Genomic DNA, 25,089 nt, shown 5'->3' on the forward strand with positions numbered 1-25,089 from the left:
GTGTGTTACAGAGGAGCCACTTATGTGTTTTACGTTTTCAGGGTTTGTCAGATGGTGGCGAGCACATCTTGGCAGTGTGACATCTTCAGTGAGCAAATTGCATCACTATTATATTTCAGAGAACGTTTCATAAGGTACAAATAAATAATTAGGTTCAATACAAGAGTCGCTATAAACCTCTGCAGATTTTGCTGCCACTTGTTCAAAACCAAAAACATGTTTCCTCCCCCACCCTACTGTCAGATATCAGTTCCGAGGGATGAACACAACCCACTGTGGATGAATGTTCCAGCTCTCGTGCCATCGGGCAAAAGTTGACCCACACTTTGCTCCATATCTGCCCGGCCGGCCTCGGATGCTCCCCGCTGGGTTGCGAATGCGCGGCGGCTGGTTCAAAAGCCGGAGGGCAAATCATAATGGCTGCAGCGGCCTCGGGAATCTTCACTCATTGACTGACTTACTACCCCATTAAAAGAAGTCTATGTGTGTGCGTGTCAATATATGTGTGTGTTCAGAGTACAAAATCAACAAAGAGGAGTTGTTCCCTGATGGTCAGAGACAAACTCTTGCCAAGTCCCTCTCATTGTCATTCACAAAAGACTAATAGAGTCCATCTGTGTCACATGACACAGACGAGGAGGCCAAAAGCCCCCACAGCTGTAGCTACAAGCTTGTACTGCAGTGACCTTCCATTTTCTATAACCGCTAATCCTCACTCAGGTCACGGGAAAACTAGAAAAAAACTTTCACACCTATAGACCATGTATGTCTTTAATGAACTTTTTTGTTTATGATGCGAAGGCCTTTAAAAGAATAGTATCATAATGTACCTGCATTATGCAATATACATTTGAGACACGTTATGAAGTACATTTACAAATTGGGACAAGTTTTGAGTTTATAGTGTGAGAGGTATTACTTTTTTTTTTTTTTTTTGCAGTGGCAGAGTTAACGGTTAATTGACATACAGAAATTCAAACCGGTACAATAAATCATCACAGTGAAAGGTGTTTAGAACATCTTGTTAATTTTATTGAACTTAACAGGAGGAGCAAAATATTAGAAACACCTCTCGGCATGGTGAAGTTCAATTTTACACCTCGTTGAATTTAAATTAGAAAACATATTACGATTCATCGATGTCGTAACGAGAATCAAGCATTTTTAATGAAGTCAGGATTTTTTTTTTTTTTTATTCTTCTTTGGACCAATTCAATCATCCAGTGATGTTTACACCATCTAATGGTTGGAGGTTGACGATTGCATGACTTGTGTCAAAGTCGTTTTCTTCTATCCAGGACATTTATTTAAGATTTGAAAAATACCTGTCAAATGATGACAACTCTGTATTGTGGTTGTTTGATAAGATAAACAATAAATACTGCCTGGCAGGTGTATTTACTAATGTCGGACACCATATTCATCGTCCGTCCCGCCTTGCTCCTCCAAAGGGTACTTTGCACCTCGTTTCTATGGAAACAGTCTCTAAAGCAGCCATGCAGGAGGAGATGCTGAGCTGGTAGAAAAGCCTCTTTGTGTTGACACACCAGATAGGTCCAAAGGGGATAGAAAGAGAACTGGGGAGCTGTAAAGTTTGTCAACTTTGTATGACTTCCTCTGTTTCTGCATACATTTCCCATTTCATGCAGAACTAAATCAAGAGAACCTGAAGTATTCGATTAAGAAATTAACCAATATTATAATTTGGACAGATTTAATTAAACAGATCCATAGCGTTTCTAATTGTTTATCTGCCAAATGTTTCACTTACCTGCCGTTCGCTGTTTAGCCACAGTACAATATAAAAGTTAACAAATTAATAAGATGCCATGACAAGCTGCATTAAATAAATACAGTAGGACCCTCAAAAACAATCTATTGTTGGATACTAGTTGACCTCACAGTTGAAGGAATCATCATAAAACCTTTATTGACGGTCCATAAAAATCCTTTATGTGACATCAGTGCCCAATAAAATGAAACTAAAATGACTCACCCTTTGATGACAAGTGGAGAAGAGAAGGAGGCTTGTAGAAGGCCAATTGTAGTTTGCATTGAGATAGATGACATCCACCATTAACTGTCACGGAATGTGTTGGAAATAGGTGTGATGGCAAATATTTACATACTTATACTGTATATTAACAAAACAAAAAACAAAAACCCAGATATGTAATCAATCTTCCAGCACATGCATGACAGCAAAACATCATCTGCTGAGCAAGTACTGTTATGACATCATCGCCTTTACGTGATTGGGAGTGTTTAATCATGTTGATACTAGGGATTTAAAGTCGAACTCAAGGCGCTGTGCCGTATTTAGAAAAGAAAAATTCCATTGTATGTTATTATTCGGTTGCTTTTTTCAAATTAAAAAAAGATATCAGCTTTTATTGTGATCAAAACTTACAGGTAGCTGCATGCTAGCAGTGAAGTGGACACATAGAAAACATTACATTTAGCTTAACTTCTCCCTACTTGAGAGCATATCTGTTTTCCCAGTGCTTGCGTACAATCTCTGTATGTCCTCCCGCATTCCACAAACATGATAATTGAAGACTGGAAATTGTGCATGTTTGTGAGTGTGAATAGAGGCGACCAGAATAGACCCACTGGATGGAAACAAAACTTCCAAAATCTATCTAGATGAAAAATGATGCCGAGCCATGCTGGATGACAAGTTGTGCTTGAGAGGATGATGCAAGGGAGGGTGTTTGCATGTCACCTGACATAAAATGAAGATATGCCTGTTCCATTCATGTGCTGATATGGAACATTGACATGATCCCTGGAAGTCCACATTCCTTACGAAATGGTATTGTGGTTTATTCCAACAGCATTGACTCGCTCTCTGTGGTCTTAAAGAATCTTCTTGATTGGCTCCTCCTCTGTGGTTTTGAGGAATCTTCCATACTCGAGTCCTGACACGTATGCAAACAAGAATATTTTAGTAGACATTCATGACTTCTGTTCACAAATATATGTTAAAATGATGTGTGTGGGGGGTCAAATAATATTTTTGGTGAAGAATCCTATTGCTTTTAAGAACCAATTTAGTTGACATGTCTGTACAGAAAGCTGAGCATGCACACTGCAACGTAAAAACACAAGTAAGCAAACAAATCCAATTCCAAGCTTGTTTTCATTTGCAAAACACACACACACAAAGCCCATACTCCATTCTCTGAGTAAATTGGATTGCTGGTGCTGGGGGAAGAAAAAAAACTTGATTATAAACAGCCTCCCCCTCACTCTGGTGGCGAGCGTCACTTAATAATGCTAAGTGCATCGACACGTCGGTGCCCTCACTCGAGCCCTGTGCAGAGCTGTACATCAATTTGATACACCCTTCATTCAAGTGTAAACAAATATATTAAGTACAGTAAATTATAAGGAGAGTAAATGCTGTGCATTACTTCCATAAGCAAAACTTGAGTCTCACATAACATATTCATCTATCCACTGTACAGGATTGGCTTAGGAGGTTTTGGCGGTTGTTTGAAAGTCAATTCCATCATTATTATGCTTTAGGGGGGCTTTGTCAATGCAATCTGATAACAAGGCTGCATTACGGAGAAGACAAAACTGAAAGCAAGAAAAGAAGCTCCGTATAAGATTAAACAGTAATGTCAGGAGGCCTGTGTGTATTTTACAAGCATTGTAAAATGTCTGCCCTTGCACGAGAAACGATAAAATATGTTTTGCTTTATGAGTTCTATTCCCATTTTTGCAATTGGGTTCGAATCTACTGGCTGAAATCAACTGGGACAGGTTTGCGCACGCCCGCGATCCTCGTGAAGCGGTTCGGATAATGAGTGGATGGATGGTACATTTTAATAAGTGTACAAACTGATGTCTATGCAGTACTTTCCGGCTCTGTGCTGCCACCTAGTGTTCATCATGTCAAATACAATTGCTCGCTAGTAATGAATTGGAGTGTAGTAGAATCTGCATGATCGGTGTGTATTTGTGTTATTGTTCATCCAAGTCATAGCTAAAAACAATTTTTAATGGAATGTACAATTCAATTGTTGATATTATACGTCGATAACTTCCTACTATATCGTCGCTTATTTATATCCCAGGAGTCGTGGAGGGTGACATGCAATTACGTGTTCGTCCACTAGATGGCAGGAATTTCAATTAATCTGTGTATCCACTTGTGTTGTGTTCAATTAAACAGGCTCAGATTTCACACTGGGTAAATTTGTGATTAGATTTAGTCAAGATCTGCTCGGTATACTTTTTGTTTGGTGGTGTGCTATCAGATATACATTACATGCCCATATTGCATGTGCCTTCACTCTAATGTTGGGGAACTTTGTGTTATGTATTCATGTTATTGAAAGTGAATACCTTGGGAGTGAAAGTATCAGCTGAGCCTCAGCACCATCTGGCAGGCGCCTCATTTTACAATGAATCATACATGAGTGGGACATTTAGAGGGTATAAGGCTTCTCCAGTGGGTGGTATTATCACTTCTCACTGTCGGGGGCGGTTGTTGGAGCCACATCAAAATAAATACACTTCTCATAAAGATCATTTTGGGAGCAGATTTTTTTTTTATCCCCAAAACGAGATGACCATGTTGCCAGCCCAGGAGGCGGCCAAGATCTACCACACCAACTACGTGCGCAACGCCCGCGCGGTAGGAGTGCTATGGACCGTGTTCACCATCACGTTCGCAGTTATCACGGTGGTGGTTTTCATCCAGCCCTACTGGATCGGGGACAGCGTCAACACGCCCCAAGCCGGCTACTTTGGCCTCTTCCACTACTGCATCGGCAATGCGCTCACCTCGGAGCTCATCTGTAAAGGCAGCGCTCTGGACTTTGGCTCCATCCCGTCTGGGGCCTTCAAGACGGCCATGTTCTTCGTGGGCATCTCCACGCTGCTGGTGGTGGGCAGCATCGTGTGCTTCAGCCTCTTCTTCTTTTGCAACGCCGGCAGCGTGTACAAGATCTGCGCCTGGATGCAGCTGGCCTCCAGTCAGTGAGCATAAAGCAGACACAGCTAGGTCACAACATTAGGTACACCTGCAAAACATGACATACCACATTGCATAAGTGAATCCAAAGATGTTTACTACTCAAGTGCCCTATACACCGAATCATATATACGACAGGCGTGCAATATTTTGACTGAAAAAAATTATTTGAAAGTTCTCAACACTCGGTTCAGCAATACTCAACTCACCTCGAGGTCGCCGACCTCCTGCGGCCCCTTCTCCGTCAGGCGCTTGCATGGTGATCGGCTGCATGATTTATCCTGACGGCTGGGACTCAGAGGAGGTGAAGCGAATGTGCGGCCAGCGGACCGACAAATACACCCTGGGCAACTGCACGGTGCGCTGGGCCTATATCCTGGCCATCATCAGCATCATGGACTCGCTCATCCTCGCCTTCCTGGCCTTCAGCCTGGGCAGCAGACAGGACAACTTGCTGCCTGAGGACTTCCAAGTGGAGGAGAAAGGTACCAGCACTTAGGGGAGGATGGGGTGGAGGACATAACATGCACTGAAAGGAAAACAGAAGACTTGAGGAGGTAAAAAGTTTCTTAATTCATTGCGATGACTCAATTTCTGTTGTTTTTCTTCTCTTCACTGCAGACAACGCATGAACCTACTGGAGACCGCCCACGAAGATCAAAGTTCTTTTGGATTCACTGCAAATCCAAATGTGACATGGAAGCAAGTGGCAAATCATTATTATTAACTTTATTTTAACACAAAACGTGAATTAGACCAATAGCAAAAAAGAAAACATCGGATGTACTCGTGTTCAGTGTCTTTTGAGCAATGATGAGTCGAGACAGGTGCTCAAAACAGACGTTTAGAAACATTTTATTCTTCTTTACCTACAGAAAATAAACTTGGCTGAACAGGAGAACCTTTAAGAACCTATGAGCAAATTTCTTTTGAGCCGTGTGAGTACGGGTGGATTGCTGTAGCTATATTATTGATGTGAGTATCGCCCATCCCATGCATTTAAACAGCACCGGAACATCCCTTCAAAGACTCCCTAAAGGCGACTGCGTAGGCCCAGTTTGATGTATAATGAATTCTAAAACCTACTCTTGTGATAATAAACAAGAATATCGTGGGTTTTGATGACATTGTGCAAAGCTGAAAACAAAACAAAAAATTCATAGCAAAACTGTATAAAGACTGATCCTCTTTCCTCTTGTCATTGTGTACAAATGTAGAAATGTTTTCTAGTCCTTTCCGTGGCGGTCAGGTTCTTTGAGCGAGTTTGACCACTAAAGATATAAATGATGGCACGGCTAAAGCAATGGTAAACAAGACTGCACGGATTTGGCTTCTTCGTGATCTAAAAAGTTGGTGATTTTAACAGCAAAATCTGTTACTGCTTGCTTGTACTCGAGCGCAAGAACTACTGTAGATCTTAAATTCTAAGAGTAACTAAAATATCCGAACGTGTTCATGTGCTGTAGACACCAAAACAAACTCGCCCTGCGAAATGAATCCAAGAAGATTTGCTTCCTCTTCTGTCGGTAATCTAAAAAGAATGTGGATGGCAACTAAGGTGCAGTCTTAGCTGGTGTGACAAGTGTGTGCCGGCTGCATCGGAAGGCCATGAAGAGTGCACAGTTTCGGTTTTAAGCCCATAATCTTCACACCCATCCTGTGTGCATCTAGCGGTGTGTGCGTGCGTGTGTGTATCACAATTATCTGCACGCCATCTTATGCCAGCCAGGCATTAGAGAGACACTGAGCAGCCGTGGCCCTTCTTTCAGGGACAAGGTCCAGCATTGGCTGCAGGAAGCTGCTGAACTTGTGCGCCTCTTCTTTGGACCACTCGTACTTGTCCACCAGCACATCAAACATCCCCCATGGCTTCAGCTTTGTGATGTGCCGCAGGTCACCTGGGGTCAAATGGCGCATTTTAAAAATGAGGAAGCCACTCTGTATATCCAAAATATATTCTGTGGATGTACTGACTTTGATGCGGTAGTGTTCCACATATCAGATTTTATGACTTTGTGAACTTCTAACTAACTCACAAGGCACAGGAGAAAGGCAGACGATAGCAGCGGTGTGTGTGCGAGTTTACCTTTCTTGGTGAAAAACTCCTTGGAGTATTTGCCTGCCGTGATCAGCTTGCGAGGAACCTTGCCGAGCAGCTCGATGATCAGAGCTATGTGATCTGGAGACATGCACACGTGAGTCGCAATTAAAGAAAGGATATTGGCTTTTGTCTTGCATGTCTCGTGGTCGTTTATAGGCAGGATTTGTCCCTCAAGAATCCACAAACCTTCATCTCTGGAATAATCTTCTCCTGAGTGAGGTTCAAACAAATAGTCTCCAGTTGCCAGTTCGAAGGCCTGAAGACGGAGGAAAAACCATGAGAACATCAAGTATGTGTGATTACAAAGTTGCATTCTACGTCATAAGCTGTGTTGGCATCTTGACAAGTGGCGCATGGATTGCTTTTTATTTATTTTTACTCAATTGCCATCAACACAAGACACCCCCATATCAAACAGATTAGCTACTATTTTTCAGATCTACAGAGATCTGCGTTACCATGCAGGCTGTGCTCCAAATGTCTGCCGGCGTGCCATAGCCAGCTCCTAGCAGCACCTCGAGTGAACGATACTGTCGAGTCTGGATGTCGTCCGTAAAATGCTTGTGCTGCGCGAGACGGAAATCGATTAGTCACTGGACACATTTCTGTCAAATCCGTTGAGAGATGCAAGTGTATTGTTTCTAATACTCACCACCCAGCAGGCGTTTCCAAGGTCGGCGATCTTAACCTGCAACTTGTCAGCATTCAGAGGGTCCAAGGGATTTACTAACAAGCTACTAGATGATTCTATTGGAGGAAGCCCGACAACAGAGGCAGCAAAGAAAGAAAAAGATAGTTAGTGACAGGAAATGCCTCCAACAAAAATATTGACATATATTTAAAAATGATATTCCTTCCAACTAACCACTCAAACTATTTTCTTCATCTTGACCTTGCGTTTTGTTCTCCCCTTGTGTGTCCATATCCTCCTCCTTTCGCTCTACCTTGACAGCATCAATCATCTCTGAAGTGGCAACGTCTGAGCCGAAGGAAGCGGGTGGCTCGGGGTCCTCTGAGCGGCCGTTACAGCTCTGGAAGTCGTCTTTGTTGCGTACTTTGTCGAGAGTCTGTATTTTGTCATCTACTTGGTTTTCATTCTGTTGGTCCTCTAGCTCTTCTGCAGACTGCTTGGTCCCATGTTCCGGGCTTTCTTGGGTGGCCTCGCTCACCGGTTCGGAGGCGTTACCGTTGCAGTTGGCCTCCATGTTACTCTCCTCCTTGGTGGCGCCCTCTGTGGGTACACTTGGCTCAGCCACCTCTTGGGGGAGCTTGACAATGGGAGATTCTGTAACAAATGTAATAACGCTTTAATAACCACTTCAATATTCTCATCCTGTAAGTGCCTTAGTAAAGAGGATAATGCAAACATTCTTACTGACACTGTCAGAGGTATTAATTCAGCAAAAAAAAAAAAGCATTTTTTTGTATTTACTGTTTGCAAAGATGTTGGTGCCGCATCATTTGCTTAATCACCTGCGATAGGATGCTCCGTGTCATTTTGCAACGTGGTCGACACCGAGGTGGGGGCAGTAGAGACGTCAGACGTGGTTTCTTTTGTGTCCTCCTCTCTCTCTTCTCCAGCTTTGAGTGACGCTTCTCCTCCCACCTGTCGCTGCTCTGCCTGCTTCTTCTTCTGCTTCTTCTTCATCTTTCTCTTTTTATTCTTTGACATTTTGGCCATCTTGAGAGAGACAAGAAACGATCCATTTGTATTCCGCACAGCCATTCATACTAGTCAGTTTGAGGAAAGAAAAAATTACCGGCTTGGGTGCTGGAGCTGTACTCACTGTGGGAAGAGAAAAAGAAGAGGAGGATTGCATTACTCGAGGACATTGGAGGTACATCTATCACCTCGATGGAAGCTGACTCACACCAAGATGTATTAACAGACTCATGCAGAGGCTGTCTCTCACTTCTCAGAGCAAGGTGGCCGTTTAAACATTCAGTCAGTGATGACTCATAGCTATCTTCTCCAAACAAGTTTAGAATCGTTGAAATTGCATCAACAAAGAAATCATCGAGCTAACATCAATTGAAGACGACGGGGGAATTACAGCTGGAAATCCAAACGGTTAATCATGGAATGATGAGGAAGAATTGTAGCGCAAACACAGGGGAGGGACGAAAAGTGTAACCTGCAGAGCCAGAGGGCGGTACCACGCCAGTTTTCTGCCATTGCGTCGCTTCGACAGCCATTTTCTTGATATAGGACTCGTTGACAGTGAGAAGAATGTTTTCTGGCTTGATGTCTGTGTGGATGATTTTACATTTCGTGTGGAGGTAATCTAAACCCTGGAGGACCTGCATGAAAGTGACCATCAGCAATATCCAAACAAAAATGCCAGTAAAGCTTTCTGAAAGATTTGTTGCAGTACCTGTCGAATGATGCTTTTAACACAAGGCAATGGGAGGCCTTGATAATTTGACTTGATGATCCACTTTAGAAGATGGTACCCCAGCACCTCAAAGACCATGCAGATATCTGGTGGAACACAAGTCAAGGAAGAACACAAGTAGGCATCGCTCTTTAAACAAGTCGCATTTTGTCGACCCACAATGGACTTTGCGACTACAAATGAATGATAACGACATTCAGAGGGTGTGTGGGTGTTCTGTCAGAGAGCACAGCTGCAGACTGGATGGATACTGCGGGAGAGGGGAAAAAAAAAAAAAAGTGACGGTGCCAACGTCACTGCATCAGAGCCTGTGACACCCAAGGATGTGCCAATGCACAGCGAGCTGTCAGCAGAAGACCCACAAATAGCTATGTAGAGAGATGAGGCGCAGGGTTTGAGGGCAGAGGGTGTCAAAGTGAGTCTACGAGTGGTCTCCAAGCACAATTGTGTTAAAAGATACGCGTGCCGTTCCTGCCAGAAATTTTGAAGTCATCAAGAAGCTGCACCACTCGCTCCCTGCTGGGATCAGCGGGGTCTGTGTTCCGCACCTGAAACAAATGGGACAGAGACAGAGGTATAATGGGTATTTGGCTGAAACAAAACACTAAAAAAGAAATGGAATTGTCCATTTTACAGATTTGAGTAGCTTGATTTCATCCAGGGCCGTTTCTGTGTAATGCTCAGCGCTTTTCACAACCTTCATAGCGACAAAGCGCTTCTCCCTGCAAGATACACACAAAGACAAGATTTTTTGTGAATTAAAATGTACCAATGCGGTCGCACGAGTTTTTGTTTTTATATGCAAAATATGAATTTATCTCTGCAGTCTAGGAACAACTTACTGGATGTCCCAAGCTAGCCACACAGTCGAGAAGTGCCCCCAGCCAAGCTTGCGGATCACATGGTATCTTCTGTTGAAAAGATCTCCAATCTTCACATGGTGATATCCCCCTGACCAAACCATAATGATGTGATTCAGGAGGTTTTTTTTTCTCTGTTTTTAATAATCTGCTCTGATAACAGACAGAAAGTTGTTACCCTTGCAGTAGTCACCGGGGTCTTCTTGCTCATCATCGTCAGAGCCCAGGATCTCCTCGTCTTGATCGGGGACAGGCGAGTCTGTCTGACTTGGCTTGGAGGTGCCACCACAGCTCTGAGGCTCTGGCCTTAGGGGGAAAAAAAAACAGGAGGAGGTTGGGTCAGAGGTCACAGAAAAAGGACATTTGGGATAAAACAGACATGCTCTTTGGTTAAAAACAAGAGAAAGACTTTTTCCTAATTCAGTTTTTAAGTCAGAAGGATGGAAGAAATTGCAGCTCACCAAACTAATGAAATAAACTAATCATGTTAATTACATGATCGTCCGTGAGGGGACCATCCCACTTTCCAAACTCCTTATGTGTTGCTGCCTCTAAGCCACGTCTGATGCTCACAGAAATCCTGCATTGCAAAACAAGTTCAAATCCTGCTGACTGAGCAGCTGAAAAATTGACATTTTCCTGCTTTGCCCTCTCATCACTAGCAAATCCAAAGTCTTTGCCGCAGCCGTTACGAAAATAGCAGCTATTACTCGAGAGGGCAATGCTGGAATTGGGGTCAGCACAGTTTCCCCCTTTAGCCACCCCCTAATTAACAAGCACACAGAAATCATTGCAATACTTTGCCGCTGGATAACAATACTGCCAAATTGTAATCAAAATGAGTCCAACTGAATCTGCGGCATCATTGGAGTTGCAGAGAGTCAGTTACTCAAAACAAGCCAGACACAAAGCACGAAATGTCTTCTAATCTGAGTGACCACAAAAATAACACAGATGAGAATCCTTCGACCTAAACCTAATATCATTAAACATTGACTGCTTTGCTGAACAGCTGATGGGGCTACGGTGTGCCGAGGCGTTCAAGTTGTGATGAGCAAATATGAACAAAGTTGATTAAATAAAAACATTGCCCCATTGGTTAAACAGGATGACCCAAAGCAAAGTAATTATTGTTTCTGTTTGTCTAAAAGAAAAAAACTTGGACATGGTTCAACCTGTAATGTAAACTAGTAGCCCCTGCAGTGCTGAAAGGTCAAACTGCAGAGAAAAAACAAGCCACCAGCTTTAGGAAGGAGACCAGAAGGCAACAAGCAGCACCGCCGGTGAGACTTTATACCACTTTTTGCTTTGCAATGTTTTAAAATAAACAATGCTACATGAGGCACTGACTTAGTAACACGCGACGACTAAATAACAGACAACAAACAAGACAACTTAGCCCCAACGTTCCAAGTCAAGGGCAACCAATAAAACAGATCCAAATATCACAGATGAATCTACTGAATGTTCGTCAGCTAATATTTTATTTATAGAACTGTTCTTGTCAACAACATTAAAACATACCGGGCAATGAATAAAAACGGCATTTTTCTAGTCAAACAAAATGTTTGCCAACTTGCTTATATCCAGTTCAACTTGTCTCTGCAGCAGCCTTATCACAGAACTGTTGTTACTATACAAATATTATTTAATGGACAACACAAAGGCCTAAAACATGCAGTTATTTAAGAAAATAGCAGTAATCGTGAAGATTAAAAACTATAAGATACAGCTTGAAAAGGAAACATTAAATCCAAGTCATGAATAGAACGATGTGAAGATAAGCAGTAACTTTACGAGAGATACTTGTGCATATGCATTTTTTTCTTTTACTGCAGTACGAACACACTAACTGACATTCAAACATTCTTTGAACGGCAAAAGTCAAGGGCAAACATAAGCATACTGCGCTTACAGGACAACATGTGGACCTGATTCAAGAAAACAATCCAAAATGGTTGTCAGATCTGCCTGCTTACCTGCAGGATGCACGGATACCCATGGGACTTGAAGCAGGGAGGAGGACAGGACAGACAAGGGCAGGTGTTCAAAGATGCTCTCACGCCATTAGTCAAGAGTGGGGGGAAAAATATTCAAGGGTGAGGGGGTTGGGGAATGAGTAGCACAGTTGAGATGATCCAAAAGAAGCAAAAACAAGTGGCGACACTCAAGGCATCAGCGCTCACTCGCAGTGTCTCGCTTCTCCACTTGCAGCTTACAATCTCTTCAGTGCTCTCGTCCTCTCTCTCTCTCTCTCTGACCGAGAACTCTCCTTGGCTGCCGTCAGCCTCTGGCCCCGCCCCCTGCACTAGCAGCAGGGAGATGATTGGACTACACAGCACAGCACTGCAATGCAGGTGAGGGACCACATCAACCATTTCTTTCTCTTCACCATCATCTTCTTCAGTTGACCTCTTCATCGTTATTCTCCTCAATCACAGGCTAGAGAATGTTAACATCACACTCCTTTGCACTGGAGAAACAAAATGTCACCGAGGCTAAACACTGCAGCACTGAACTCCAATTGGGATGCTTTGTGATTATTGGACCCACGTCGCAGTGACAACCATAGAACTGGAAGCCAGAAGTGCATTGTTTGTCTTTACTTCAAAAGTGTTCTGCAGTTCTTTTAGACTTGCCATTTCACAATATGTTTCTACTTCCTTAAATATCACCCAAAAAAGGCCAAGGGACGATCAAAACATGCACGTCAAGGTTGAGTGAAATGCACTGATGCCTTCCATGGCAAGCCGAGCACTGTGACACTTGCATCACTCGCAGCCTTTATATCATTTTCAGTTAGTCTTCTTACTTGATGGGAATGAACGAAGGGCAAGTTAACACGCAGGGTGAGGGCAAAACGGATAGATGATGGGTTATGTAATAAACTGCAGTTGAGAAAACAAGGAGGTGGTGAAAGATGAAAATAGTGGGCAATGATTTATAACCACTAGCATACAATGTAAGGACAGTCATGTAAATGTTGGAGACTATACATTTGTATGTTGTTGTTTTTTACAGTCATTAACAACCCTCTGAAGGAAAAATAATAATTGTTTGAGTATTTAGCACGACTTGGTATGAAGATGGATTACTTCAAATATAATGTAATAAGCAAATAGCCTACTTTTTTTTTCTGTTTTTTCATGCAAACATTTATGAGAACTTACTTCTTTCCAGATTTTCGAGGCTTTGTCCTCTTCTTCCTCGCCTGTAAAGCGAGTACTGTCAAGTAGAATAACACCACATGGGTTAACGGAACAGTCCATACATGTTGTACAGCTTTCTTCGATTAAAAAAACAACAATAACAGAATCTCTAACAAAAACCATAACACAACATAGCATCAGATGTTTTATTATGGGGGGGGAGCCCTAGAATGATGCATCAAGTTGACAGGTTCTCAATGCACAGTCACACACCCAATTTGCTAACGAGGTGCATCCAAGTTGTCAATTAATTCAGCATTCATCATTAACACAAATAGTTTGCATTGACTTAGTGGGCTGGTGGAACTTAAGGAGTTGACGCTTTCTCATTATTGTAGAAAGTTTGAGCGCATCCGGATTCCGAACAGTGCTTGTCTCGTGGACACAACTAGCATAAATGCTATAGTACGCACACAAAGTAAAGCGCATGGTCCATCTTTCAAATATTATTTGGTGGGGTTAACACTACATGAGACATTATCATAGTGGCATAATCTGCCTCCGATAATGTCTAGAGTAACTGCGAGAATCTAATGCGAAAGAAAGTGTTTAGTTAACGTACCTTTTCTTTCCATCGCGGCAAACCCGTCTGCGAGTGTTGCGTTTAGGAGGTGTTGTAAATACCAGAACTATAGTCTTTTCAATCGACATCGCGGTAAGAGGGTGTGTTCAGGAAACCTAAGAAATATTCCAACTTCGTGTAGCTATGCTAAAATTGTAAACACTAGTATGGTGCTTTGGATCGAAATGAAATATTCATGATTATATTCACTTTGATTGACAATAATCGATGTTGCTGTCGTGTGCATAATAAATATTCCCTGTTGTGGTTTGTTTGTATTGCATCTGTCAACATAACCGGTTTAAAAGACGTGGACAGTTCCATGTCCTTTGTCTACCAGATGGTTCAGTTCTTTCCCAGGCGGCTAAAAATAAACTAAAATAAAACAACAGCTATTTAACAATACATTTACGTCACAAGTATCTTTACTGCTTATTTAAGTTGTGACATTAGTTATTATGTACACCATTTAGCGTTCCCTAGTGGTAGCAAGCTTCTACAGAAACATTTTTTTTTAAAACTGTGCAGTAAATATATTTCAGAATTGTACAGGAATTTAACTGTATTAACAATGCACTTTTACACTGTTTGAAAAATAGCCACCTTTATTTTCTCACGGTAGCGTTTTAAAGGAAATTAACCCGATAGTAAAAAAGACCTAAAAATAGTGGTGCCAACAAAACCAATAAATTAACGATTATATGTGCCATAATAAAATTGAGAATTCAGCATCTAGGGAGTAAATATTTAAATGCCATACATGTGTCTTTCTATCTATGATTCAAATCAATGACAAGATGTGGTTTGAGCATTCATTGGGGGAAAAACAGACGCCCCCTCAAAAAATATTCAAAGTACGAGCGCTTGATTCAACACACAATAAAACATCACATTTGAAAAGCCCTAAATAAAAATAAGTATTTGCCAATGAAACACTAAAGGGAGCATGTGTAAATTTGAATTTACTCAATTGAATTTACTCAAATAGCCCGCTGAGTAAACAGCCAAAATGTGTTACAAAGTGTTATTAAAACAATCGAATTGCCTTAAATTTTTTGTTTGGTTCTGGTAAACGCAACTGCAGTCATCAGACAATACATTTTGTGTTTGGTAAAGGACAGCTCTCTATAAATAATAAACTGAAGCTTGTTTTTTTTTTCCACAAATAACATTCTTTAACATCAATATACAAAACATCTGAAAAGATCATAAATATAAGACAACCTGACGTCCATAAAACATTCAATGAACACTTGTGATTTATAAACGCAATATGATTAAAGTATACTGCCAGCCCATACTGTGGTGGATAACATTTAAAACTTCAAGACATATTACACCATAGTGGTCCTGCAGGATGTGGGAATATGCTTAAACTCTGGACAGAAACTAAAGTGCTAACAGGAGCTAAGACTAGGAACAGACAACAAACCTCTCAGGGGTGTAGAGAAGGTACATTGAAAGACTGAATCAAATTATAAAAACAAAGTTGCAACTGTTACATATATTGAAGAGATGTCGTACATACTTTATTCATTAAATAACAAATCTCCTTTTATGCCTTTTATGGCATCATTCATACTTTGGGTCCAATATGGTTACTGGCCTGGCTGAATCACTTGTATGCAAACACTGTTTTTTCTTGTCATTCTAAAACACACCTATGTACAAAAATATGGAATTTAAAAGTGGAATTCATTTTATAAATATCTCCCCAAAACATTTCAATCCTGTTTATCAAGTATTCTTTTCATTATCCACTAAATAGAAGTTGCTCCAATTTGCTTACGATATAAAGAGCACAATGCTAGCTGCTAGCCTCACTAAATTATTAGTTTGTATTGAAACTAATAAAAAACGGAACCACTTCATGAGTGATGGGAGAAACACACAAGTCAAGTTCAATCCCTGAAAAATGACCCCGCAGAGATGTAAAGATGGCAGGCACTTGAACATTGTGGTGGTGTCGAGTGTTCGGAAAGTGTTGCCGAGTCACAGAGAGGTTTTAATGTGTTTCTAAGGTTGGTTGCCTTCACTCTTTCTCATGACTCCATCTCATCCCTGTCGAACGATGGTGGCTCGAAGCTGACCACCTCCTCGTAAGTTAACCCTATTGGACAGGACAGGGAGGAAGAACCTTACATCACATCTAAGTTCTGTCAGGAGCGCGACCACCTCCCCTTAATGATCCTAACTATGGCTACTTACTCTTCCACTCCTCAATTTCCAGCTCGCGGCTTTCAAAGCTCTGGTCATAAGGCTCCGCTTCAGGCTCGTCATCTGGATCGTGATACTGGGCAAAGTAAGGGTGGGCCAGCGCCTCGGATGCCGTGATCCGTTTGTCTGTGTCCAGCACCAGCATTTTCTCCAGCAGATCCACAGCTAGCGAGAAGGAACAACATGAGAACTACTGTTGAATACAAGAAAAGTGACTCCATTTAGCCAATCAAATGCAGCCAGGCATGAAAAGGCCTTTGTGGTTGATGGGACCACTAGAGGGACTCAGTGAGCCAAGAAAAAGAGGATTCTTTTTTTTAAAGGCACACTTACCAAGAGGGTTGGCGCCGATAAATACATCCGCAAAGTTTCTCTTGGGCATGTGGGGAAGTGAGTTGATATAGTTCCTTGCCTGTGAGAGGAAATAAAAACACAGCCCAGTCATAACACAATGTGAAAAATCTGCACCGCTATTGTTGTGAATTCACCTCATCTTCCTTTATGACACGCTTACAATTACGTGCATTTGTTTTTGGAGTAGTATTGAACACTTAGCGATCAAATGTTAACAAGCTCAAGACTGACAAAATACTGAATGGCCGTGACAACTGCGGTGAGACAAAGAGGAAACAGAATGAGCTAAATGAGAGCAGGAGAGAGCATCTCCAGCAGAGGCAGCTTGGCATGTCTCACCTCATGGCTGGGCATCCTGCTTATGAGGGAGGCCGGGGGGGTCCCCGTCAGACGCATTATCTGCTGGAGCTGGTTTATGTCTATGGTGTCTGAGTCAAGGGGCATCATATCAAGAAGGGGAAAGAGCACGGGCATTTTAAGTTTGTGCATGAAGAGTGAACAAACACAGGGTGAAGATGACCATTTTAAGAGGCTATTGTTAAAGATCTTCAGCCATCGGAGCTCATTGCTGCTATAGTGCCTCCATACTTCCAATACATGCTAAAAGAGAAGCGTGTGTCAAGCAGGAGCAAAAAATGAGTTTTTAGGAAAAGAGTTAAGCGGATGCAATGCAAGGAAATTTTGGCTGCTTGACACTCACAGACTCAGAGGAGATTTTCATTGAGAGCTCGGACCCAGGGGTTCCAACGAGCAGCACGACAAGCTTCAACTGATCAATATCTATCTTACTGACATGAAGGAAAACCATTAGCTGCATTCGTATACAGTTCATGCATCTACAGCCTTCCCCACAACGACAGTCGAATGGAAGGATACGATCCGTGCCGGGGAACAGCGTTCGTCCGGTGAGAAGTTCCGCCATGATGCAGCCCACCGACCAGATGTCCACTAAAACATGGAGGCAGTAAAACAACAGTGAATGGTTTTTTTCGTCAAGTCATTTTCTTTTGTTGTTGATGCAGTATGATTACATTTGTGAAGAGTCACAGTCCAAATGTGAAAATGAATAATGCCGTAATGAGAAGAAAACTAGCACCATATCTGAGTGTCCGTACCTGTCATGTTGTAGTGCATCCAGTTAAGCATGATCTCCGGGGCGCGGTACCACCGAGTGGCCACATAGCCAGTCATTTCGTCATCCGTATGCCGGGCCAAACCAAAGTCCAGGATCTGAGGAACCAAAAACATTGGCGCTAAAAGTCTGTCCGAGTCTACATTCTGTGTTTATTTGGGGGTTCTTGCAAAGATAATGCTAGTCAGGTTTGATTGTCTCTATAAAAGAAGTAACAATATTTTGATTCTTGTGGTTGCATTTGGTTTGATTACATAGCTGCATGAGTAGCTAATTCGGTATCCAGTGGCCGTGCAGCATATTGTGATCAGTATTTCATTTTCGGTGGCAACACACCTTCAACTCGCAGTCTTCATTTACAGCCAGATTACTGGGCTTCAAGTCCTGGGGAGGGGAGATAGAAAGATAAGTTAAAGATAAGATCAATTCAAACAGACAGGAACGATGTAGCGTCACACCACAAAACATGAAATTTGATGCTGTGTTGATTGTTCTAAACCTTTACTCGGGCCATGTAGTATTGAATCATTTTTTACCCATGGTTAAAACTACGATCAGGGTTTCAAAGTAGGGTTTAAAACTAGAGTTAGGGTTTCAAAGCAGGGTTTAAAATGAGGGTTATGGTTTGAAAACAGGGTTTCATACTAGGTAAGGTTGAGTATGCATGAAGTGAAATGTGATCTCGATACTTACAACCTATTACACAACAGCACTTACTCTGTGGATGATGTCTGCAGAATGGATGTACTGCAGAGGGGGGAAAAAAAAAAGAAGAGAAAATGAAACACATGCTCGTAAGATAATGTGTGTTGCTGCAGTTGCTGGAGTAAAATTCTTTCCACTTTCAGAAAGGGTTCGGCGCAGATCGAGTAAACATTTAACTGGAGTTTAGTGGAGGCATAAACATGTCGAAAAGTAAGGTGAACTCTCACAGGAGAGAGAACTGAGGCTGCCTATAGTTCAGATACATATGTACTATAAATAGCCCATATTGCATGCCTGAGCTTTCCCAGACATTTTATTTCAATGTTATCATACAATTATATTGCTAAGAATTGATGGCTGAATGTTAAAGATATAACTTAAAACATCATCTTGACAATTTGGAAATGTAAACACGATGTTGACTACTCTTCGGGAACAAATTGTGTTTAACTCGAGGAGGCTCGACCGTAGGAAATCAAATATGAAGCAGTGCTCTACGTTACATTGACTGACCTTTAGGCCTCTGAGAATCTGGTAGATGAGGAACTGGACGTGGTCGTCGGTCAGCTTCTGACACTTTACGATGTTGTTGAGGTCCGCCCCCATTAAATGGGTCACCAAGTATCTGCAAAACAGAACCGAGCGCTGTAGTGACCTACAAGTGCAACAAGCTCACATATCCGTGACCCGCGCAGAGACCATGTGCACACTCATTGGAGTAGTCGATGCACACAAATGCACAGACTGCCAGATGGCTGTTACCATGGAAACAACTCCAATGTTCACAGTGCATCTGTTTAACCTACATTCACCTAAAACACTACATATAAGGTGGAATGTTCTTTACTTTGCAGTGATAATCGTTGGTGGAGCAAGGGGGGGGGGGGGGTGTATAACTTACACATCACTGAACTCTTCTAAGCTTGTTGCAGGTGTGAAAACATCTAACAGTCCGATCACCTGAGAAGGGGAAAAAAAGAGAAGGCAAAGATCCTGTTTACACACTGATATGATGCACTATTTTCGTCTTCTTCAATATCCTGTCTTTAATTTGCAACACGGAGACAGCAAAGCCGCTGCCTTAGATTTACAAAAGCGTTTGTAGTTAGATTAAATTGCCACGCCGTTTTTCTTTGTGTGGTCTAATTGAAAGAAAATGGCTCTGACAAAACATACAAGTTACGCATCGACTAAACGGGTTTGTCTGAGGGGAGTATGATCATTGTGACGTGCAGCAAAGTTTGTGCCAACACTGAAAACAAGTCTGAATAGTGACAAAAGCACACACCGAGAGCAGAATGCTAAAGTTGGTGATCAAGGATGTGGAAAAAAAAAATCAGCTGCATTCCATTTTTGATAACAGAATATTGATATTTACATGACATGATTCACGGCATGTCAAAAAGCAGGTCATACAGGAATGCAGATCCAGGGACCCTCCCCCCCTTTCCAAAACAGAGTGCCACAGATCAGTACAGTAGTGTAAAACACAGTTATGCTATCGCCGCTCACCATGAGCCCGCCTGCACACAACACCCACACAGATGATTGGTAGACTACAGTCACAACAAATATCGGATTGGTTCATCTTAGCTTTCCAAACTCAAAACCCGGGGAGTCTCCTGGCAACAGCGGGAGAAAAACAGAATGTCTGTCTGCACAGCAAAAGGTAATCTAATCCAACATGCGGATAAATTTAGAATGCACAAACAAAAAGAACACACAAAAAAATAAAAACACTGCATGCAATTTTTGTTATGATGAAACAACACGGCAATATGCTTGATGACAAATTCCACGCACCCTCTTTTTTTTTTTACTCAACTGCAGATTGGCCCAAGTGTCTACAAAGGTGAATAAACCTTTGCAGCTTCAACTCTTCTGAGAAAATATTGCAGTGTTATTTCCACTTCCCCTCAGGCCACATGAGTGTGATACTCCAAATTTGTTTTCTTGCGCAAAACAAAACAAGGTGTTGTTAGTCTCACATTTTGCTCTTGTTTTGCTTCAGCTGGGTATTGAGAATGAATTAAAAGTGGAGTGAATGTATCAGAGACTGCAGGACTTTGTGGTGTCATTTGCAAAGAAGAACAGTTGGTGAGTTTTTCCTCTTGATGTGGGCAACCATGAGTGTTGCCATGCAAAATTTCTAGTGTGATCAAATGTGATTATTAATTGTACACAGGAAAGAATCTATATACAAGAGATGTTTCTTTTGAAAGCTTCCATACTTAACTGTTTAGCCCCTCTGTAAAATCGGTATCAGAATCGCTCATGCACACATTTGCTTTTCCAGCAGCACATATCCTTTGCCTGGAGTCGCTTGACAAAGTTACTGTGATTATGTAACGTTAAGTGGTCAGAATGGATGCAGCAACGGCACACAGCATCTAAAATCGTGTGGGCAAGTGTCTGCAGGTGATTTATCTACAATGCACGACCAAGTCTTCTGGTGGTTGGTAGCAACTTACATTCTCGTGCTTCATATGTTTAAGCAGCCGCAGCTCTCTGTAAGTTCTCTTTGCATGGATGATGGATTGGAACGGTCTGGATAACTTCTTCACTGCTACCTTCAGGCTCGTCTTCACGTCAAATGCTGAACTGTAAGATACATCAAAGTAGTCAAACACACCGTTGATTGTAAAAGGTGCATTTGAGCAAAGTCAAAATCATTTCACTGACTTGTACACAAAGACAACATGCAAGCCAGTGGTTTCCCCTGAAAATGAAAATCAGATTTTGTTTATTTATTTATATATTTCAGAAACACATAAAACCGTTCAGGGGCCAACTCACTGCAAGCAAAGAGAAATAAATAAATAAATATAACAGAAATAAATTGAGCTATTGTCACCTATTCTCTTTCTATGCTTTGCACGACTAAGCACCGTCACATAAATTGCCGGACACATTGACAAATATGTCAACCAACAAATGAACAACAGCATAAGTCCATCATCACATGAAGTGGTCCTCGAGCTTTGATAGCTTTTGGCGCACTACTTTAGTTTTCTCGTACTGTATGGCCTTGATGGCAACATGCCAGTGAGTCCAGTTCAAGAAAAGAAAAAAAAAAAAAGAAAGGCTCCGCGGTTGTCACATAATAAAGAAGGATCAAGAAAAAAGGAACTGAAAGATGGCTGGATCAACTCAAACACCCCAATACTGGAATGAGAAAGCATTTCTCGAGTGTAACTCTACACCTCATTGCCAGAGGAATCAGAACAGAAATGGGTGTGACGAAAAGAAAAGCACAGACGGACATTTTCCGTGTCTAAGTGACAACAAGCAAATACTTTTGGTCAAATTCGTAGATTTGCCCGCCAAACTAGAAAACGAGACAACTGTGCTCGATTAAGACAATGAGGCAGAAGAACGGTCACGAGTCAGATGGGCCTGCCTGCGTTCACTGAGGGAATACGGGCCGGGCCCCCTTACAATAACTCGCATTCCTTCTAGGTTGACTAGTTACGCTGCATTACAAATGGCTCATTGCAAAATCTGGTGCAGACAGACATCAAGCAGGGAGTGGTGCACCCTCATTTAGCCTTGGCAGCTTGAACTGCAAAACCTGTACCGGTGACCCGGTCCACATGTGCAAGGTGACCTGAATATTTAGTTCTATTTCTCCACTAGTTACAAGCGGAAGAGGTGAGTCATTTCCTCAAGTGGTACTTCCCATAGAGCCACACTTATTAACTTTAGTCAGCAGCCTATCGAGATGTGTCACTGTGCCGCACGTGACATGCCTAAAGGCCCATAATAAGAACATTATGATAAGCAGAGTGTTTTGTCTTCTTCGGCACGAGCGAGATAATCACATGCAACCGGTGGACCTTCTGTCCCAAACAACCTGCGTGTCATCGCCGGATTGAAGACCAGTCGTTTTTAAGTGTGCTGGTCTGCAGAACAAACAAGACAGGTCTTAGCAAACAGCAGCTAATTAGTCTGTAATAAAAAAGGAAGAGTAATAACAAAGTGGTCATAAAAATAAAACAGGAGCGATGCTGTGAGTTCAGAGGGGTGAGCGGAGGTCAGTAAGTAGCACGATGCAGCCTGCTAACTTCTTGTTTTCGTTCTTCTTTCATAGAGGAAAGCGCTGGACTGTAAGAAGGCCAGTTTAGTGCTTGCTCAAGCCAGGCTGTTGTAGCACATGCAAAATGTGACTGCATAGTTTTGCTGTTTTGGAAAAGCATCACAGGCTATGGACAATTGTATACAGTCATAGACACACGTGTCATAGATGCTGGCTATTGAACTTGGTGGGCCTTTCCATCTTCAGTCCAAAAATGGACAAGTTGATATTTTCCATATACAGTAATTTCTCTGTAATACAAGACTACACAAACAAACTGCAACAAGTAACATAAAAATCTAATTTAGCTTATCTCACGTGATCATGGAAAGAACCGTTATTGGTAGTAGTCATGACATCAATTTATGACAGGAACTAACAGAACTGGTGTGACAATAAAAAATAAAAAGGCCAACAAAAAGACAATTAACGAGAAGCAGAACAAGCTGTTCTGTACTTCAACAAAGATGTGCAAGTGCTGTCAGGTTCCACATTTTTCAGTCACTTCAGTTTTGTTGACCTTCATGTACATGGCTACATAAAGTCCACCTCATATGAAATAAACTTGTGTTAAAAAAAAAAAAAAAAAGGAGACATCACCAGAAATAGTAGGATCCTTATTGATTATTCAATATGTGCCTTGGGGTCTGTAAGTACACCACACAAAGCTGAAAAATGGAGAAAGAGAATGGAAGCACTCAGCACATGTTTGGGCATTCACAACATTCTCCCTTGAAGTGAAAGTTTGATAAAGCCAAAGTACTTTGTCACTTAAAAACTTGCAAGCAATTTGTCGACATGTGACAATGATGTCATGGAGTTGCAAACCACTACCAACCACAAGCAGAATATTTCATTGTGGTGTTAAATAAATGTTTAGTTTTTGTGTCAATGCTAATAGATTAAGGGGAGCTAAATTGCATTACTCGCATTCCTGATTGAAGCTTTGCTGCATGGTGATGTCATTGCTTACTTTGAGCATCTACAAGTGCACATGTATAGAAAGACTGAAGAGTAAGTGAGGTGCCATGGCAGGATTTCGTGCTGACTAATAGTTGTGTGCCTCACCTCGGGACTGTGAGTCACGCCTGTACTACAAAAGTGACATCATTCTAGAGTCATCACCGTGCTCTTTTTTTTCTGCCTCCTATTCAAAGCCCTCACTGTGCACAAGGGGGCCTACTTTACTTACTGCAAAACACGTGACCTTCTGGTGCTGTGCAGGCTGGCTGCACCCAACTGGAAAATGCATAATGCATGCAGAGCGCCGATTGCAAAGAGTTAGCTTGTGCATGCTGGAGCCTGAGATACAATCGCAGTGTCCTAAACTGGAATCATATGTGATGAACAGGCCGTTCTCAGGCCCGATGAAGGAGCATGCACAGGCACGCCGCCACTGCCAAGGCGGCTACAAAGCTGCACATTTCCAAGTCGGACGATTCGCGAAATAAACAGGGTAACAATGACAACTTGGGAACGTGCACGCTCCTTTTGGAAACTATAAAAAGGTCAATAAAAGGCATGTTGAAAGCATCCGCTTACCAAACGGAACCATAGGCACCAGACCCAACGGGAGACAGGTTCTGGTATCGCTCCGGGACCTCCCACATTGTTTTGTTGAGCTCCTGCCGGTAGAATGTGGGTCTCTCCTGAGACATTCCTGCGGATTTAAGTAGCTCCGCAGCGACAGGGGGAAACAAGGCAGCGGAAACTTGTGCCCTCTCCTCCCCGTGTGGCACCCACAACGCTGGGGTACTCTTGGTAATAATTCGACGCGATTTGTGGAGGTAAAAGGCCGAGGACCAAGGGCGCCCCGTGGTGCAAAATTGCTTCCAAAGAAAGCTCTTCAATGCTCCGTGCACTTTCTCGATGGAGGTAACTTCCTCTTCTGAAGCCGCTGGGTCAGGTTGGATGAGCTTCTGCTCGAGTACTCGTTCGCTCTCTTTCGTGTTCTGCTCGGCATGCGGAAACGTGAGCGCGTATTTGTCTTGGTCACAGCGCGCTCTCGGTATTGAGGTCCCGCGAGAACCTCGAAATCGCGAAAACAAGGGGAGCTTCTTACAGTACTGTTGAGAGGGCAGGAGATTCCCTGTCAATCATCTATTCATCTTTCGTGTTTATTTTTGTTTTATTTAGGAATTCAGAACACTTGAACACAAATATAAAGGCAAATATTATTTTAAATAATCATAAAAAGCACAACAATATAAAATTAGGGGTGCTTTCAAATTTGTGGATTGCTCAATAGTTTCAATATATTATACAATTATATATATATATATATATATATATATATATATATATATATACATATATATATATATAATTGTATAATTGTATATATATATATATATATATATATATATATAATTGTATAATATATTGAAACTATTGAGCAATCCACAAATTTGAAAGCACCCCTAATTTTATATTGTTGTGCTTTTTATAATTATACTTCATTTTCAAATATATGAGAATTAGGTTTCTGTTT

General features: G+C 41.9%; 3 protein-coding genes and 1 long non-coding RNA gene across 8 annotated transcripts; 2 read left to right on the forward strand and 2 right to left on the reverse strand.

The window, feature by feature from the left end:
• Positions 1 to 4,451: 4,451 nt before the first annotated feature.
• On the forward strand, positions 4,452 to 5,749 carry lhfpl5a (LHFPL tetraspan subfamily member 5a). Its single transcript, XM_037252781.1, has 3 exons — positions 4,452 to 4,988; positions 5,236 to 5,472; positions 5,609 to 5,749. Exons 1-3 carry the CDS (start codon positions 4,580 to 4,582, stop codon positions 5,617 to 5,619), a joined length of 657 nt encoding a protein of 218 aa, XP_037108676.1. The 5' UTR covers positions 4,452 to 4,579; the 3' UTR covers positions 5,620 to 5,749.
• A 77-nt stretch (positions 5,750 to 5,826) lies between these two features.
• Positions 5,827 to 14,196, reverse strand: srpk1b (SRSF protein kinase 1b). Of its 3 annotated transcripts, XM_037252776.1 has the most exons (16): positions 14,116 to 14,195; positions 13,515 to 13,569; positions 10,523 to 10,650; positions 10,327 to 10,435; positions 10,119 to 10,206; positions 9,945 to 10,032; positions 9,464 to 9,570; positions 9,224 to 9,389; positions 8,849 to 8,874; positions 8,562 to 8,769; positions 7,954 to 8,373; positions 7,741 to 7,835; positions 7,547 to 7,654; positions 7,275 to 7,344; positions 7,074 to 7,166; positions 5,827 to 6,885 (listed from the first exon to the last, which is right to left on the reverse strand). In XM_037252776.1, the coding sequence occupies exons 1-16, from the start codon at positions 14,126 to 14,128 to the stop codon at positions 6,704 to 6,706; spliced, it is 1,956 nt and encodes a 651-aa protein (XP_037108671.1). In that variant the 5' UTR covers positions 14,129 to 14,195; the 3' UTR covers positions 5,827 to 6,703. The 3 variants fall into 3 exon arrangements, with proteins under 3 accessions (XP_037108671.1, XP_037108668.1, XP_037108669.1); XM_037252773.1 differs by having other exon boundaries at positions 7,074 to 7,344; positions 14,116 to 14,196; XM_037252774.1 differs by lacking the exons at positions 13,515 to 13,569; positions 14,116 to 14,195 and adding an exon at positions 12,324 to 12,593 and having other exon boundaries at positions 7,074 to 7,344.
• On the forward strand, positions 11,537 to 16,486 carry LOC119123580. 2 transcript variants are annotated; one of them, XR_005098108.1, is made up of 4 exons: positions 11,537 to 11,627; positions 12,610 to 12,701; positions 16,137 to 16,214; positions 16,346 to 16,486. It is a non-coding gene; the product is annotated as an uncharacterized LOC119123580 (long non-coding RNA). The 2 variants fall into 2 exon arrangements; XR_005098107.1 differs by having other exon boundaries at positions 11,554 to 11,627; positions 12,632 to 12,701.
• Positions 14,693 to 24,586, reverse strand: mapk14b (mitogen-activated protein kinase 14b). 2 transcript variants are annotated; one of them, XM_037252778.1, is made up of 12 exons: positions 24,141 to 24,586; positions 20,995 to 21,124; positions 19,425 to 19,483; positions 19,037 to 19,148; positions 18,536 to 18,565; positions 18,155 to 18,202; positions 17,802 to 17,916; positions 17,563 to 17,634; positions 17,387 to 17,466; positions 16,666 to 16,744; positions 16,324 to 16,497; positions 14,693 to 16,225 (listed from the first exon to the last, which is right to left on the reverse strand). In XM_037252778.1, exons 1-12 carry the CDS (start codon positions 24,254 to 24,256, stop codon positions 16,158 to 16,160), a joined length of 1,083 nt encoding a protein of 360 aa, XP_037108673.1. In that variant the 5' UTR covers positions 24,257 to 24,586; the 3' UTR covers positions 14,693 to 16,157. The 2 variants fall into 2 exon arrangements, with proteins under 2 accessions (XP_037108673.1, XP_037108672.1); XM_037252777.1 differs by lacking the exon at positions 17,387 to 17,466 and adding an exon at positions 17,026 to 17,105 and having other exon boundaries at positions 24,141 to 24,583.
• Between the last annotated feature and the right edge of the window lie 503 nt (positions 24,587 to 25,089).

The sequence above is a fragment of the Syngnathus acus genome, chromosome 5 (genome assembly GCF_901709675.1).
Source record: "Syngnathus acus chromosome 5, fSynAcu1.2, whole genome shotgun sequence".
NCBI lineage: Eukaryota > Metazoa > Chordata > Actinopteri > Syngnathiformes > Syngnathidae > Syngnathus > Syngnathus acus.